The sequence below is a fragment of the Solea senegalensis genome, linkage group LG12 (genome assembly GCF_019176455.1).
Source record: "Solea senegalensis isolate Sse05_10M linkage group LG12, IFAPA_SoseM_1, whole genome shotgun sequence".
NCBI lineage: Eukaryota > Metazoa > Chordata > Actinopteri > Pleuronectiformes > Soleidae > Solea > Solea senegalensis.
In genome coordinates this window covers 12,345,486-12,363,514 of record NC_058032.1, presented here as the reverse complement: position 1 = coordinate 12,363,514, position 18,029 = coordinate 12,345,486, and the positions used below count along the sequence as shown (strand labels likewise).

The 18,029-nt window shown below is 40.8% G+C and overlaps 1 protein-coding gene across 1 annotated transcript; it reads left to right on the top strand.

Moving 5' to 3' along the window:
- Positions 1-345: 345 nt before the first annotated feature.
- Positions 346-17,675, top strand: kdm3b (lysine (K)-specific demethylase 3B). Its single transcript, XM_044040010.1, has 25 exons — positions 346-842; positions 3,034-3,198; positions 3,431-3,544; positions 4,229-4,334; positions 4,724-4,848; positions 4,932-4,991; positions 5,073-5,774; positions 5,876-7,043; positions 7,120-7,336; positions 7,422-7,636; positions 7,723-7,875; positions 8,051-8,158; positions 8,286-8,413; positions 8,514-8,811; positions 8,888-9,141; positions 9,290-9,562; positions 9,681-9,852; positions 11,885-11,975; positions 12,425-12,555; positions 12,795-12,914; positions 13,358-13,381; positions 15,106-15,245; positions 15,498-15,674; positions 16,061-16,195; positions 16,721-17,675. The coding sequence occupies exons 1-25, from the start codon at positions 636-638 to the stop codon at positions 16,799-16,801; spliced, it is 5,364 nt and encodes a 1,787-aa protein (XP_043895945.1). The 5' UTR covers positions 346-635; the 3' UTR covers positions 16,802-17,675.
- Positions 17,676-18,029: the final 354 nt, after the last annotated feature.

Below are 18,029 nucleotides of genomic sequence, written 5' to 3'. Positions count from 1 at the left end.
GAACCTAAATTGTAACGAATCAAGGATGGAGCGTTTGAAAACATAATGTAAAAACTGTGTTGGGCTTGTTCCCAGATCTTTCCTACTCATTTCAAATGCAGACCGGTTGATTCTTGTTTTAATATCATTCTTTATATTTTTTGTTGTATAATTTATTATTAATATTATTATAAAATAATACAAATCCATCCGTTCACTCTGTGAGGTGTTAACACTGCGGAAAATCCTGCGGAAAAACAAAGCTTCCGACAGCGCACCGTGTAAGCCGTAGCGCTGTACAGGCCCGTCGCTAGAGGTCACTGTTTCCACACACACACACACACACACTTGCTCTTCGCTGTCTCCGCAGTGCTGCTCGTCGACGAGGAGTGCGTTTGATTGTTGCAGGGTTCAATGGCGGACAGAGCAGGAGAGTTGGGCTAGCACCGAGGACAATAACACCTATTCCCGGTCTATTTTTCGGTTCGCCGCTGCGTGCCCGCGGGTACAACGGGCGAGGCGAAGTCTCTCGAGCGTTAACGTCGGTTACAAAGTCGCTGCCGAAGGTTTTTGCTCGTCCTTAACCGCTCTGCACTTCCCATCCCGGACGAAGAAGTTACACCATTGATGGTGGCTCACTAGCTTGCGAGCAAACCATGGGGGACTCTCTCGAATTGATAGGGAAGCGTCTGATTTTGCTCCTCGACGACGGAAGGTCAGCGAATGGAACCGAGTCGGAGAAAGCTGCCTGGGCCCGGGACTGGCTCCGGGGTACTGTGCGGGCGGTGAGCGTCATCGGCCTAGCTGCTTCTGAGGTTAGCGAAGCAGAGGCGACAACAACAACCCCCGCAGCAGGGCTGACGGTCAGTGTTTACATACAATTGACGCCGTACTTTATAACGAACCGCCGCACAATAGATACACACAGTGCGCGCCAGTCATTAAATTTGTTTTAGCCTTATTTAACAATGTTTTATTCGTCACTGTCGATACGTTTGTCAGCAGTTAACGTTGGCTTACAAGTCGCTTCCAGCGAGGCGAAGCCAAACTCGAGGCCGGGGATTTTCTGGCCTTTGCTTTGTTCGCTTCCTTTTTAGCTTTTCAGCGAATGCCATTCAGTTCTGACAATATTAATTATCCCCCCACAGCAACAAACTGCAAACTTCACATGTTTTAGAGCCATAAAAACCATAGCAATATTGTCTTTAAAGCAACGGCAGTAGTGAATTAAGCATAAGGCTGTCCGTTTGTCTGATCAAAGGCCTCCGACGTTTATGGTAAACCAGGGATTGACATTAAAACAAAACTGACAACGGTCAAAGTTTTTTATTTATTTAAATTAAAGAAAGTAACATTTATTCCTGAGATATGCATAGACACATGTGCAGTGAGATTTGCTTTTTGCTTTTAAGATGGGCCGTGGGTGACCTACATTTAAGCCACACATTTTATTGGTTAAATCAGTGGTTCCCAAACTATGGGTCAAGACACTCGGGAGTGTTGTGAGACACTCCCGGGTTATAAGATGAATTTCATCAATTACATATAGTTTAGTACATAAAGAAGCATACCATTGCATTATCATCTTATCAAACGATTTTTTTAATTAAATCGTGTCATCAGCTTATAGTTTTTCTTTCCCCACTGGTGAATATGACAGTGATTGAAAAAATGTGTCGGCGCAATTTCATGTACCAAATGTCATTTGTGGAAAAAGATGGTTCCCAGTCTCTTACAAATTCTGATTCTGAAAATAGTGTTTAGTAGTATTAATAAAAATAAAATAATGTATGATTAATAGAAAGAATTGGCATAACTGATAACATTGATTTTATCATTATTAACCACCTCTTACAGCCGTTTTTAAAATATGAATATAATATTTATGCATCGTGTAGACATAGTATAGGTTTGAACACACAAGTGCTATAAAACATTTTACATCAGCTTTGCAACTGTGTCCCCTTTGTTAGAGACACAGTTGAAAATGTTAGATGTTCTTTCTGTCTATTAAATAAAGTGTATAATCAAAATTTAGTTGCTAACTATTATTGCACTTGGTTGCCAAAATGTTATCTGTATCTAGACTGATTTAAACTTTGTATTGTGATAACCTTTTGTGTCATATCACAAATTTGTAATGTCAGTGATTTACTGTCTGTTAAGGCACACATAAACATAAAACTTATATATATATAATTTATATATAATAAATGTTACTATCCCCTGCCGCCTGACTGGTGCTCTTGTACTTGGAATTTGTCTTCCTACTTAAACATCTAGTGAATCGACAGTTGAATCGGGCGTGTGTTGGATTGACGGGTGAATATTGACTGAGATTTCCACATTTTAAGCTTTTAGCCATTCATTTTTTTTCCACAATGAAATTTGAATGGATGGGTGTATAAGAAATTATTATTGCAGATGATGTTAAATATCTTTTTTTTTTTTCTGAAAGTCAGCAGCAATGGATTGTCTTAGTGACCATTATTTGAATGTGTTTTTTTTTAAAGGTTGTCGCCATTCTCATACTTTTGCTGTCAGGCAAGTGTCAAGATAATGATTGATAGGCCCTCCTCCTTATAATCCTACCTAAGGACCTTCTTATGTGAGTTTACTCGTTTCTTGAGCCATGGTACTATGGAGTGGAACAGTTGGTGTCCGACCAGCAGTTAGGCTAGAACAGTTTGGTCTAACCCGACAGTGCAGTATGTATTTTTTTGTTTTTAAATTAGGAATAGTACCAAAATAACCAGCCCCCAGTGTTCAATTTTATGGTAATATGGTCAATAAGGTCTCTTGTATGTGTCGGGATGTCATGTTACGTGTGTCGCTGGCGTGGGTACAGCCCACACCCTGCCGACCAACATGCACAAATTGATATTTGATTATAGTTAAGTGTATAATAAGGATAAGGATTTTTTAATGATAGTAACTTGCTACTAGTGTGATTTCATTGTTCTGTCATTTAAATATATTGTCTGATTTGACCTTGACAACAAAGCATCATATGTTTATGTTCTGCTTTTTTCTTTGTTTTTTTCCCAACTGCAGGTATTTGTGGAATTTGAGAATGCTTCGCAGCGCTGTTCCTGGGTGCAGGTGTATGATGAAGGAGTGAAAGCTGTGTTGGTAGAAGATTCTGTTGTTTGGGCCAATCGGAGTGATGGCAATGGGGCAACTGGAGCTGCAGCACCTGCCACTGCCTGGCCTGCTCTGGTGAGTCATTATTTGTACATTGGATGGAACCAGCAATGTCAGACTAACTGCTGTTGTTCGGTGACGAGTGAACCACGGCTGCCAAGGCAGAGTTTTATTCAATAATGTAGCTTTTCATTTACATATTGAATTTGAATTTTGACATCACCAATTTTGTTTTTAATTTCACATATTTTATTCAGCTCTGTCAAGTATTTCTCTTCAAAGTCAAATAAGTTTTTTCTTTTCTCAGGTTTTCCGCTCCCTGGTGGATAGAGTGGGTTTAGGGTCGATGGTTCCTGTGGAGTATTTTGGCAACAAGACTTTTGAGTTCCTGTCTGATAACAAAACTATCCAGAGGTTTGAGGTGTGTTATTTTGATTCATGGTACTTATACAGTACTAATACAATTAGTTTATGTTCCAACCAGTTGATTTACAGGAAACAAATTACATCTTTAACCAGGGCCCCCAAAATCTGTAGCAGGCTTTCTCTGGTCCTGGGAACTCACTAACCTGCATGTTTCCTTGCTTCATCACACCAGATTCAAATAAATGGGTCATTAACTTAAGTATGTTGTCAGTTTAATATTATTGACAAACTCTAAAATAAAATATTTTGCTGGAAAGGCAAAAGCACATGACATAATATTACAATGCTGTGTTGCATTAATAAGTTTTTTTATTGCTTATTATGTTGTTGAGTTTTAGTCAGTCATCTTTTAAGAAACAGTTTACTGGTAAAATAAGTTTAAAATATTTAAAAAGAGAGTTCTGAAAAATTATAATGGGGAAATAAATGGGTATTTTATCAGTAAGAATTGGAAACATTTTCCTGTTCTGCATCTTGTGTATTCTGGTTGTTATGACTTATAGATTAAATACTTCTAGGATGTTTTTACTAGGCAAATCATTTTATACAGGACAAAGGAAAGTAATAATGAGAACTCAGTTGTAATTCTACGTTCTCATGTAATATTCTCTTTTGTTGTTCCAAAGTATTGCTGTGTTGGTAGCACAATCTCAGGATAGTGCATTCTGTCTCTGTACAGGTGGATAAAGACATCAGACACCCATTAGTGCTGGAGCAGCCAACTCTGTTGTCAGCCATATCCAGCTGGCGTACTGACTTTGAACTGCAAGAGATCTTCAGGAAGGGTAAAACTCCATCTTCATCTTTTTGTGTGGTTCATTCTCTTGGGTATCTTGCAAATTTTCCCATATAATATTTTGATTCAGGTACCGGCTCCAACTAGCAACACATTAATTAGTTTTCATTACAAATACTTAAACATTTATCACTAGATGTAGGTAAAGCCATAAACCCTAACAGTGCCTGCACATCTTTTAAAGCATAGCATTGACAAAGTACGCAACCAGCATTTGCCATTGATGCAGACAGTGAAAACTGTCATTCTGTGCAGGCATAATGCTGCTTAGCTGTTGTAGTTTTACTCTTGAGACAAGAGCAATACATTCAATCCAGTGTACCATTCATTCGACATCATGCTTGTTTTTTTTTTGTTTTTTTTGCCACTGTTGTGTAGGTTCATACACTATTCAAGGACGCAGGGTTCTTGTGTACCAACCAGAATTTGAGGAGTGTTGGGCCTCAGGACTGGTCTCACAGCATGACCCTATCTCACACATTATGGAGATAAGCTTGGATAAGGTAAATTACTCTCAAGTTTTGAGAGAACACATTCTGCTCATGGTGTGAAAGGATGCCTCTTGAATATCACGTCTTTGTTGTAGGGAGAAGAGAATCAGATTGTAGATCCACGTGTGATACATGTCATGCTGGCACAGGAGGAGGTGAGGTTATAATAAAAAACGCAAATACATTTTATTGAAGAAGTATTTTCACCCTAATTAAAAAATATATGTGTATTTTAGCTTGGTAAGAGTGGGCGGCGAAGGAAGGATAGTGACACAATAAAGGGTGATACTGGACGCAGGCGTAGGACTGCCTCTGAAGGTGAGGATGACTTGAACTTGAAACGTTTTAAAGGAGCAGGAGATGCAGGAGCTAACACACAGAACTGTGTCGACTCCAACAAAACCCCATTGGAGGGGATGGGTATTTGGGCTGGAGACTCTGGTGAAAGAGTCAGCAGCACAACCAAAAATGGAGGCTCTTCAGAGGGAACCTTTCCTCAAGGCACTGTGCCATCCCCCAATGCCAATTCCTCACTCCAAATGGACCAAGCAAATGCTGCTACTCCTCGTTATCCAGCTCACGTCAAAGAAAATGGTCGCCCCCTTTCCACACAAGGTGCAGCAGACTCCACCACCAATGTTGCTCATACCCCCAATCCACCTCCCCTCAAACCAGCCCCCTCTCCCTTCTCCACCACATCTTTTCCCTCTTTAGGCCAGATGCCAAGCCTGGTCCCTGGAGCTCATGCCCCCAAGGCCTCCCCATCCCCCCAGCCAGACCGAGAGGAGGCCTCTCAGTCATCCTTTTCCAAAACAGCTGCTCTTGTTTCACCAGGCCCCGTCACTATTTCTTGGTCACAGGACAGTGGCCCTAGTGTGGCACTTTCTGCCTCTGTGGGTTTTAGTCCTAAAGCACCTGCCTGGGGAAGCCAGACAGAGGTAAGACAGTCAGTATTGTGAAAATACTTCTGTCTGTGTTTGATTTAATCATCATATTCTTATATGTATTTATCCTTACCTTTTACTTATTTTTTTCTTAGGGCTCTAAAACTGCCTTGGGTTTTCGTTTGCCCCAGGCTTTACCAGTTGGTCCTGTATTTGGAGACGTCACCTCTCAAACCAATGGCGGTCCTACCACTACCACAACCTCCCAGGACACCCCCAGACCTTTTGGCTTTGGTTTTGGTGGAGCAAAACACGAGAGTCAATCTCAACAAGACAAGAACTTGTTTTTCCAGTGTATGTCCCAGAATTCTGGTTCTAGCCCAAGCCTAACTGCTGGTCAGACACAATCTAAGGACACCAACTACTTCACTTCTGTGTCTGAGGGCCTGAATAAAGAGCCACCAAGCCTTTTTAAGTCTGCAGCCTCTACTGAAGGGCTGAAAAAGCTTGACCAGTCCAAAGTGCCTGAGACCCATCCAACAGGAAATGGAATAATCAACAAATCGTCCTTAGCCTTCCAAGGTATTGTTGGCTCTGCAGGAGGGAGAACCTCTAATCTAGCTCAAAGTGCTTCTACAATAAGCAGTAATAATGGAACTTCTTCAGGTGGCTTAGGCCTGCAAACCAGTTTTCCCACTCCAGATAGCCACCAGAACCTTTTTCTGCAAGCCTCTAAAGAACCCACTAATCCATTTCTGGCTTATGGGGACAAAATGTCCCACATACCCTTTGCTGGACTGAGTGGGACTGAGGGACAGTCCCTGGGTTCTGCCTCAGACAGCAAGTCAAACCTCTTCACCATGGTGGAGCCACCTAAGGGAATTCTGTCTTCCCCTTTCCCAGCACTCTCAGCAGCTGCTTCACCCAGCTCTTCCTTCTCTACAGCAACGGCCCCATCCCAAAAGTCACAGAGTGAAGAAGCTGTGACAAAGGAGGAGCAAGAGGTTGGGGAGATGCCTACATCCACCTCAGGCTGCCACATGCTGGGAAGCACTGGTCCTGGTGGAATGGATGCAGACCCCATGTCCTTTGTCCAGAGCCAGTCTCAGAAGTTTACCCTAGAGGAAAGAAGCCAAGCATCAAAACATGACTCTGACTCTAGCAGCAACAGTGACTTGTCGGACTTGAGTGAGAATGAGGACGGTCTGGAGAAAGGCCAAGTACCTGGGGGACCACCACACCCTGCCAAGGATGTGGCCATGTTACAGAAAACTAAAGTCCAAGGGGCTTCAAAGAGCCGCCCACGTAACAAGCCGTTCAAAGGTAAGACTTAAAAAACTAAATTTCTGTGTCCATTATGTTTACAACAAGGGAATTAACATAAAATTGTGTCCTCCAGTGGGCCAATCTGTCTTAAAAGACCAGAGCAAGGTGCGACGTTTGAAGCAGTCTGGTGAGTCTTTTCTCCAGGATGGTTCCTGCATTAATGTGGCCCCTCACTTGCACAAGTGCCGGGAGTGCCGACTGGAGCGTTATCGCAAAAGTCGAAATACAGATGAAGATAGCGAAGATGACGATGACCCAAATGTAGCCTGCCGTTTCTTCCACTTCAGAAGGTATTGATTATGTACTAGTGTGGATGCAATTATTACAAAGCAAGATTTGTCAGCGATTTAACTTTGTTTTTTTGTCTGTGACCAGGTTGGCATTCACGCGTAAAGGTATACTGCGCGTGGAAGGTTTTCTGAGTCCTCAACAGAGTGATTCTATGGCTATGAGTTTATGGCTACCTGTACCAGCTGCCCAAGAGGGGCTTGACCTTGATACATCCAAGTACATTCTGGCCAATGTGGGAGACCAGTTTTGCCAGTTGGTCATGTCCGAGAAGGAGGCCATGATGATGGTGGAACCTCACCGTGAGTAAAGTCGTAATCTGGCTTCGCCTATGTTTTCTTTTCATGTATGTAATCAAGTTTATTTTTCTCTTTGGCCTTTTCTACAGAGAAAGTGGCTTGGAAACGTGCTGTGCGAGGTGTCAGAGAAATGTGTGACGTGTGTGAGACCACCCTGTTCAACATCCACTGGGTGTGCAGAAAGTGTGGCTTTGGAGTTTGTCTGGACTGCTATAGGCTCCGCAGGAACAGGCCAAGGGAGGGTGAGCTAATACAATACATTTAGAGACAGTTTTCAGTTTATTACATAATTATTTAGTTAAATTAACTTAACATTTTTTGTATTTTTCTGATAGACATATCGACAAAGTTCATACTAAATATTATCTTTTTAGGTTTACTTCCTTGAAAATAAAGCTCAGTATGATTTTCCTTTAGATGTTGATGAAGGTTCGGAGGATGAAGTTTTCTCTTGGTTGAAATGTGCTAAAGGTCAACCTCATGAGCCACAGAATCTCATGCCTACGCAGATAATACCTGGGACAGGTAACTTGCATATTAAATCATACATCTAGAAATCCCAGATATCAGTGTATCAAGTGATGTTGTGTTAGTACATTAACTGCTGTAATACTAGATTTAATTGCCTTCACTTTTTCTTTTCTTTTTTTAGCTCTTTACAACATTGGGGACATGGTGCATTCAGCAAGAGGCAAGTGGGGTATCAAGGCCAATTGTCCTTGTGCTAGTAGACAAACCAAGCCACTCATGCGCCCTATTGCTCCCAATGGGATTTCACAGGTACTGTTGTGCCACTACACCTCTTTCTAAGTCAGTATTTCTCAAGTTTTCACATTTTAAACCTAAAGATTGAAACATTTGGTTGTGCTTGTCTCTGCAGTCTACAACAAGCGTTGGCGGCGGCCTTGCAACTGTACCTCTTAGTATTGGCACCACCCCGAAATCAGAGGGAGAAGCCTCAGTGATTAAAACAGAAACTGCACAAACAGTCACACCATCAGACAGTGGAGGTGGGGAAAGTGTTGGTAGTACAAATAACTCCACCAGTGGTACATCCTCCCCCTCTAACCTCCCCCAGTCCTCTGCCAAGGAATCACGCTCATCTGGAGAGGGTAACAGCTCTGCTCTGCATTGGTTGGCAGACTTGGCTACACAGAAAGCCAAGGATGATACCAAGGGTAAGAAGAAAAAATGCTGTAAACATTAATCTGAATCTGAAATCTACATCAAAGTAACATCACTATTTTCTTCCAGAATCTGGTTCACTTCGTTCTATGATGAGTCGAGACAGCCGGCCTCCTTTTGGCCTAGACTCACTTAGTGCCCTGTCGAAGCCTTCTGCATCAAGCCCTAAGCTATTTAATAGCCTGTTGTTGGGCTCCAGTATGGCCCACTCCAAACCTGAAGGCTCGAGTCTCCGGGATCTGCTCAACTCCGGACCTGGAAAACTGCCACAAGGCCCTGGAGAGAGTGGGGTACCGTTCCCCTCTGTTTTCACTTCTGCAGGCGTATGTATAAACTTATATTAATCCACTTAACTCAATTAAGCAGTGTCCTCTCAGAAAAATCAGCCATTAAATATTGTGGTTAAATGTTAAAGAAGACATAGTGGGGGGGACGTACACAGCTGACTAACACTCCTGCTGTGTTTGTTAGAATGATAAGCTGAAGAGCAGCCTCCCAAACTTCCTGGATCACATCATCGCCTCTGTTGTGGAGACCAAGAAGGCAGAAGGCCGTCGCACTGGGGCCACTGAAGGTGGCGAGCTTTCTGTGTTGGGGGGCCGTAAAGATGGAGTAATGGGCCTTAGTGTTTTAGAACCTCATACATCACACTCCTGGCTCTGTGATGGACGACTCCTCTGCCTGCAGGATCCCAGGAACAGTAACAACTGGAAGATCTTTAGAGAGTGCTGGAAGCAGGGACAAGTAAGAACAGTTTGGATGAAGTATGAGAGAATCAGATGGGTGGCTGTTGGGAAACATGGGTTGATACTTAACTGTAATTATTCTGTCCACTGCCTAATCTCTGCTCCTTTGTTTCCAGCCTGTTTTGGTGTCAGGGATTCATAGACGTCTGAAGCAAGATTTATGGCGACCAGAAGCTTTCAGTAAGGAGTTTGGAGACCAGGATGTAGATCTGGTCAACTGTAGAAACTGTGCTATCATCTCTGATGTGAAGGTGCGAGAATTCTGGGACGGCTTCCAGGTCATTAACAGTGAGTGCACTAACTATTTTATTAACAATTTGATAGGGCTGCACAATATTGTAAATCTATCGTTATTGCGGTATCAACATGTGCAATATACATACAGCTAATGACCACTTGAACTGAGATAAACGTTTACCCCACAACAGATTTCCTAATACCCTACTATTTTATATAATTGTGGTACTGGCTTTGTACAGTGCCTTGCATAGGTATTCACCCCCCTAGAATTTTTCCACAATTTGTCACGTTACAACCACAAGTTGTAATATATTTTAGTGGGGTTTTCTGTAATAGACCAACACAAAATAATGCATCATTTTGAAGGAGGATGGAGACAACTGACAACTCTTCTTGTCTTACCACAGATTCTCAATTGGATTTAGGTCTGGACTTTGACTGGGCTATTCTAACATGTTAATATGCTTTGATCAAAACCATTCCATTGTAGCTTTGGTTATACATTTAGGGTTGTTTTCCTTGTGGAAGGTAAACCTCCACCCCAGTCTCAAATCTTTTGCAGACTCAAACAGGTTGCTCTGTATTTGGCTTCAAAGAAAAGCATCCCCACAGCATCATTTTGCCACCCAGAGCCGGCCCAAGGCGTAAGCGAACTAAGCGGCTGCTTAGGGCCCCGTGACCACCAGGGGTACCCCAAGAGCAATTAACTTAAAAAAAACATTTTTGTTTTTGTGAGTGATGACACATATCAGTGTCCTTGAGAAAAAAGAGCAAGGAAACATAGTGAATTTAATTTGAGACTTAAGTTGGAGTGAAAACACAGCTGAGAGAGCAGCTCTGTGTGTGTGAGAGAGAGAGAAAGCGGCCGCCACTCAGTCCTGTCATGTAGTACAACTGTTTTATTTGGTTGCGTTTGTGTGTGTGTTACAACAGTGAAGATGTTGATATGGCACTACTTGATTGAAGAGAAAAAAGTCAATGGTGGAGGGAGAAAACGTTTGTGATGCGTGTGCAAGGCTGTGGAAGTGTTTGTGTCAATGGGAGTAGGGAGGTAACAGCAGGCTGCGGTGAAACATGTTCGCACACTACAAAGTAAAGCCAGCCTCCTCTTCTTCTGTGGTAAAAAATCACTCTATCATTGTCTCCGTTACCGCTTACGTTTGCAAAAGTTTTTTTCCCTCCTCGTTTCCCTTTTGAAAGCGCACTATGCCCCACCCCTCGAAAAATCCCACCACACCATGATGACTAGTGCCACCACCATGTTTCACAGTTGGGGATGGTGTGCTCAGGCTGATGTGCAGTGTTGGGTTTCCTCCACAAATAGCGTTTTGTGTTGAGGCCAAAAATTAATTTTCGTCTTATCTGACTAGAGCACCTTCTTCCACATGTTTGCTTTGTCTCCCTCATGGCTTGTGGCAAACTGCAAATTTGATTTCCTTTTTTTATTAATTAACAGTGGCTTTCTTCTTGCCACTCTTCCATAAAGGCCAGGTTTATGGAGTGCATGACTAATGGTTATCATATGGACTGTGTCTTCACCTCAGCTGTGGATCTTTACAGCTCCTCCAGAGTTACCATTGTTTCTCTGATTAATGCTCACCTTGCCTGGCCCTTTCAGTTTAGGTGGGTGGCCATGTCTTGGTAGGTTTGCTGTTGTGCCATACTCCTTCCATTTTCGAATGATGGATTTAATAGAGCTCAGTGAGATGTTCAAAATGTGGGATATTTTTATAACCTATCCTTGCTTTAAACAACTTTATCCCTGAGCTGGTTGATGAGCTCCTTGGTCTTCATGATGCTTTTGTTCAGTAATGTTCAGTACTTACATGGTCTCTATTTCCTAGTTATGTGAGTTCTTATTTGATTTTTGCATTTTATTTAGGAGTTTCACAGTAAAGGGGGTGAATACACTTTTCAGATTTATATTTGTAAATCATTTTTAAAAACATACCACTTCAAAATTCAATGAATGGGGGATCAATACTAGGTGCTATATGCCTGCCTCTGTGTTATTGTAATGCAATCAGTCAAAATAGTAGCTACTGCGTTTTATTGTTGTGGTTTTTCTTAATGAATGCAGAGCGACTGAAAGATGCTGATGGCCAGCCCATGGTGTTGAAGTTAAAGGATTGGCCTCCATGTGAAGACTTCAGGGACATGATGCCCACACGGTGAGGAGTCCAGAAATCTGTTCAAATATGTTTTTCATTCCTTGAGGGTGTTGTTTAGGTGTGTTAAACTTCTTATTTAGAGTTGTGTGTATTATTTGTGTAACTACAGTAGCGTTCCTCAATATATCTCACAGGACAAGAGTCACAATTTTTTAATTTTATCATTCAAATCACCTGGAATCACTACTGTTTATTAATGGATGTTGAACAATTTCTGGCATCCTGATGATTTGTCTCACATTTTCATACCTTCATTTGCACACCTACCTCATGTTGAAATAGCTCAGTCATCTGTACATTACTATTATATTTGTCTGGACCAGTTGTATCACAGTTGTATTTGTAAGACACAAAGTCATTTATCTTGGTATTGCTTCAAGATTAATTGTATGTACAATGAACAAAACACATTTTCAACTCCTACTTATGTAAGTTGTTTAATTTCTCAGGTTTGACGATCTGATGGACAACCTCCCTTTGCCTGAGTACACAAAAAGAGACGGTCGATTAAACCTTGCTGCCCGTCTCCCCAACTTTTTTGTGCGCCCTGACCTTGGTCCTAAGATGTATAATGCCTATGGTGAGGAGGATTTACTTTTTTTAAAAAATGATTTGTATTTATGTAGCGTTTTTCTAGTCTTGATCACCACTCAAAGCTGCTTTACACTACAGTTTTGCCATTCACCCATTCACTCACACCTTCATATAGCGCATCCACTGAGCTACCATCACCCCTGTCACTGTAGTAATATTTCTATCCTTTTCAATATATGACACATTTGTCTTCATGTTCTCTCTCACTGTCTCCCTACTCATAAGGGCTAATCTCAAGTGAAGACAGGAAGGTGGGAACAACTAACCTTCATCTGGATGTGTCTGATGCTGTCAACGTCATGGTTTATGTTGGCATTCCTGAAGGAAATGATAACCATGAGCAAGGTCAGAGAACCTAAACACCCCCCACTCCTCTATCTCTCCCTCTCTTCTCTGTCACACACAGACACACACACACATAACTTGTAATACTTACATTTAGCCATTATACATGATCAAAAAAACAACAAAGAACATCAGTTTTGTGAAAACAAATGTTGTCTTCTACAACACTACATGCATCTTATTAAAAAAAACTAAACCCTTCACATTCTGCATAATTTAAAAGAAGGTAAGAAGATAGAAATCACTTTCTAAGATTGAATACAACTCACTTTGCCTTTTAAATTACCTCTCTCAAATAATCTGAAAATGAACATTTTCAGAACTGTTTTGTCATGTTTATACTGTTTGAATTGGTCCTGGTTTGATTGGCTTGGATAGGGCCATGAAAACACCCTCAAATGGGTCTCAATTATTTACATTGTGGCAAAATTTCTCATTCACAGAGGCAGATCTCTCTGGACACCAAGGTGTGTAGATTTTCAGTTGTATCAATACAGCAGCATGCCCTTCTTCTTGACTAACTCCCCCTCTGTACTCCTCCACCATATCCTCATGTTATATGTGCAGTATGGGCCAGAGCACTGGGACCCATCATTAGTTTTTTTTCTGTGGCATGTTTTGTGTCCCATTCTACGTTTCGTTGTGAATGCCACATTTTTTGCTTATTAAATTTATTGTCTTTCTTCAGAGATGCTTACTTTCCCCTTGTTAATTCATTTCACTGTTGTAAAAAAAAAAGTGGTCTGGGGGTTAAGTCCAGTAAGTCATGTGAATTCTATGAATTGACATGGAGTTGACACTAGATCTCATACTTAACAGCAGTGTGAGTATCTGGTCCCTGGTAGCATTGGGTGAGCTGTGCTCTGGTCCTAACAATGTGGGAGAAATTCTTGGATGAAGGGCATCTAGAATTGACATTCATATTTCCTCGAAGGCCTCCCCTCACTCATGACACCGAATATATGAGCGTATTAGTACATCCCTCTCTTCTTTTGAATCTTATTTGTCTCTCATATGCATTAATTGGGGGCATTATAAACATCACAAGCAGCAAATATTACTAAAGGTAATATTAATTGAAGTGAGAACAATTATTTCATGAAATTAAATCAGGTTTATAAATACATGTAACATTCAGCTGTTTTATCAGCACCATTTACTGACGGAGGTTTTAATTTTAAGAAAGTAAACTATGGATTACACACGAACTGAAAGGTGTGTCCAAACTTTTGACTGGTAGTGTATACACAGAGACACTTTTCACCTCCTAGCATGTTTTGGTCACTTGGCTTAATATGCACATGATGTTAGTGAATGATGAGAACCACTGGGAACAAACTGGTTTGAGCTGGTGAAATACAAGGGTCCACTGAATAAATAAATGTGTTTGCCTTCATGTACTGTCTTTCTATATGAAGTGTACATAGTACTTTTAATCAGTAGTGTTACCCTAGCTGCTCTGTATGATCAACCATAGGCCTTCAAACATTGTGTTAGTAAATGTGATGGTGTAGTTGTAACTTGTCCTCTTCTGGCCCTAGTGGTTCTCAACTGGTCCAGCTACAGGATTCATTCTAGAAAAACAAGTCACATTCCAATGATTTATTTCCTGGTTGATGAAATTAAAAATTTAACTTAGGCCAGTTGACTGGTCACTCAAACTGTCGAGCACAATGCATTGAGGATCTCAGCATCTGTCTGTGGCTAACATTAGCATTGCTACCACCACCAGCTTTCTTTCCTTGCAGGTTAATGTCCACTTGACTACACTAAGTGTGTTTACACATGCTCGCCATGTTATTTTAAATTCCGAGATGAAAATACTTGACTTTGAATTGAATTAAATTGCTGTGGCACTCAAACCTGCTGTCCACTTCTAGTGGATCACAGAATCATGAGTCACCAGTTGAGAACTACAGCCAACAGTATGATGGATGTACATTAAAATTATCAAATTGTCCAGGTCACTGCCCTAGAAGAGAAGCTTGTTGTAGTTGTTGTTTAGTCAGCCACTGAATTGAAATTGTATAAAGACACAGTTATATTTAATTTACTGTTACTGCCCAAATTTTTATTTTAGAGGCCACTATAAGAAGAAAGTCAACTTTAAACTGCTGTCATTGAAGAGAGACTGCTTATGACCATTTGGTCCCCTATATGTGTGCATTGCTGCTTATCTTTGATACTCCAGAGGTCATGACCACCATTGAAGAGGGCGATGTGGATGAAATGACAAAGCGGCGGGTATACGAGGCAAAGGAGAAACCCGGTGCACTGTGGCACATCTATGCTGCCAAGGATGCTGAAAAGATCAGAGAGCTGCTCCGCAAGGTTAGCAGTTGGTAGATGACTTATTGAAGTATTATCAAATCTCTGATGGCTGTGTGAAGAAGTTCTTTAAAAAGAGAGTGAGACTGATGATGGGTATGATTAGTACACTATCTGTGAATGATGTCAATACATATGTTATGTGGCAGAAATCAGAGATGCCATCATCTGACTTCCAACAAAAAACAAACATTAACTGTGTGATTCACATTCATCGGCTGCATTAAGCAATGTTCATCTATATCTGTGTGTCAGGTGGGAGAGGAACAGGGTCAAGAAAACCCTCCAGACCACGACCCCATTCATGACCAGAGCTGGTACCTGGAACAAGTGCTCCGCCGTAGGCTCTATGAAGAATATGGAGTCCAGGGCTGGGCCATTGTACAGTTCTTGGGAGATGCTGTATTCATCCCGGCTGGAGCACCGCACCAGGTTTGAATAAACAAACTGGATATACATATCCCACAATATCATCCACTGATGGAAAAGCTTCTGTTTTTGGTTGCATTTTTCTGTCTGTCTTTGAGCAACATATCTCAAAAAATAAAGGCCATGCTTTAATAAACATTTCTGGGGATGTAGGTTATGGCTGAAGAAGAAATTATTATGTTGGTGCTAATTTGGACTTGGATGCAAATTCAGGATAAACAAAAAACTTTAACATTAAAATATTGACACTGTTGGAAAGTGAGGCGCTTTGGTGGAGATTTGCACTCAGCATGCTTTCTCTGGTTTATCAATGGCCCCTGATTTAACATTTGTGTCCCTGTTATCTCCTCATTAACTGGTTTGTTCATTCTCTGTGCTTGCCCTTCCAGGTGCACAACTTGTACAGTTGTATCAAGGTGGCTGAGGACTTTGTATCTCCTGAGCATGTGAGGCACTGTTTTAGACTGACCCAGGAGTTCAGGCATCTGTCCACCACTCACACAAACCACGAAGACAAGCTCCAGGTGTGTGGGCTTCTCTCTCATATATTTTAAACCCATTTATATCAATTATGTATTTGTATTTTGGGAATGTGAAGCAAATTATATGCCTGTGTGTAAGTGTATTGCACACCATAACTCACTGAGAAGCATTATTTGAAAATATTCTCATTAAAACTGAGGATGGTCTGAGGGTTTTTCTCATGCTCTTCAGAAACATGAAATGCATTATGTTTATTTATTACATTTCATGTCATTTAGCAGACGCTTTTAGCCAAAGCGACTTACAATAAGTGCATTTAAACATTTGGGTACAAATAAGAGCTAGAAGTAAGTAAGAGCTTCAAGTAAACCAAACTATGAAGTGCTAGTCATAAGTGCGATGTATACGATGTATTTATTAATTGTCCTCAAGAATTTTGCTTATATCCATATTAAAATATTTATGTAATAATAGCTAGCAGGCATTGTGAGGTATTGTTTTAAGAGAGAAGACTGTTTTCTCATGTGTCATTTATTTAACAAAGTCCTCCTGTTGTTTTTCCTCAGGTGAAGAATATAATCTATCACGCAGTTAAGGACGCTATTGGGACGCTGAAGGCTAATGAACCTAAACTAGCACGCCCTTAGTTCTTCCACTTAACCCAAGACAACCTGCCTCTGAAGACCACACCACTACGTACACACACACACACACACACACACACACGGTATTACAAACCTGCATACACAAGCTGCAGCGTACAGAGATGGAGAGAGGGTTTGTTAAGGAGAGTAAAGATTTGTTTTTGGGGAAGAACATTTGATCTTGGGAGGGAATAGAGCAGGGGGGGTTAGTCAGTGCTGTGATGAAGGAAGGCCTTTATCGCTGTTACACAGTACGCTCAAACTTGCCTAGTTTTTCTCTTCTTTTTTTTTTCTCAGATTAACTCTGTATTTAAGGTCAGTGTGTTTGTTCAGTTGTTCTTATTGTACATGTATGATGGGAGTAAAGGAGTTGAAAGCTGATGTGCCTTCAGCTATCATATAAGTGACTGACAAAATGTGAGTACTGGGCTAACTTTCTTATTATGATGACGTCAATATTATTTTACTTCAGTAGGAGCGAGGTTAACCTGTTTTTGTAGAACTTCTTTTTTTGTCGTTGGAGTTTTTAAACAGCTGATTGCTTCTGCTCTCTGTAGCTGACATGAATTTGGGAAGCAGCCAGTAAAGAGAAGCAGACCAAAGTTTTGTATTTTTAGTTTACTTATTTCAGTTTTAGAATAAGAAGTCTTTTCTTTTTATACACAACAAGGTAATGATCAGAAGGACTTCAGAGAGGGACATTTTTCTAAGTCATGGGTTTGGTCACTTGTCTCCCATGGACTCAATTAGGTGATTTCCAACAATGTTCACAGATCCCAATTGCAGCTGTACAGAACTACTGTCCATTAACGTTGTATCAATACATATTGATCTTAGCAGTCTGTTTGATTTTTCACAATAAAATTTACAAAAATTACTGTATGCTTAATGTGTATTTTTACTTTGAAATGCTACAAGGACATCTATTAGACATGAACCAAAGTCTTTAAATTTCTTTTCAGAGTTAGGTCTTCAACAAAGTGTTAGTTCCACTGTCAATCAATTTGTTAATTTTCCAATGAGGTGATGTCAGAACAAGGTGCAATAAATACATTCAGTATACAATAAAGTAAGAGCAAATCCATCTGAAAAATTTACCCAGCAATCACTAAATATAACTAAATGTTAAATAATTAGGTAAAAGGCATTTGGCATGAGTAGTCTAAATTAATTTGACAGCTAAATATTGATATTTCTAGATTCCATTATTATTATTACTATACTATTCATT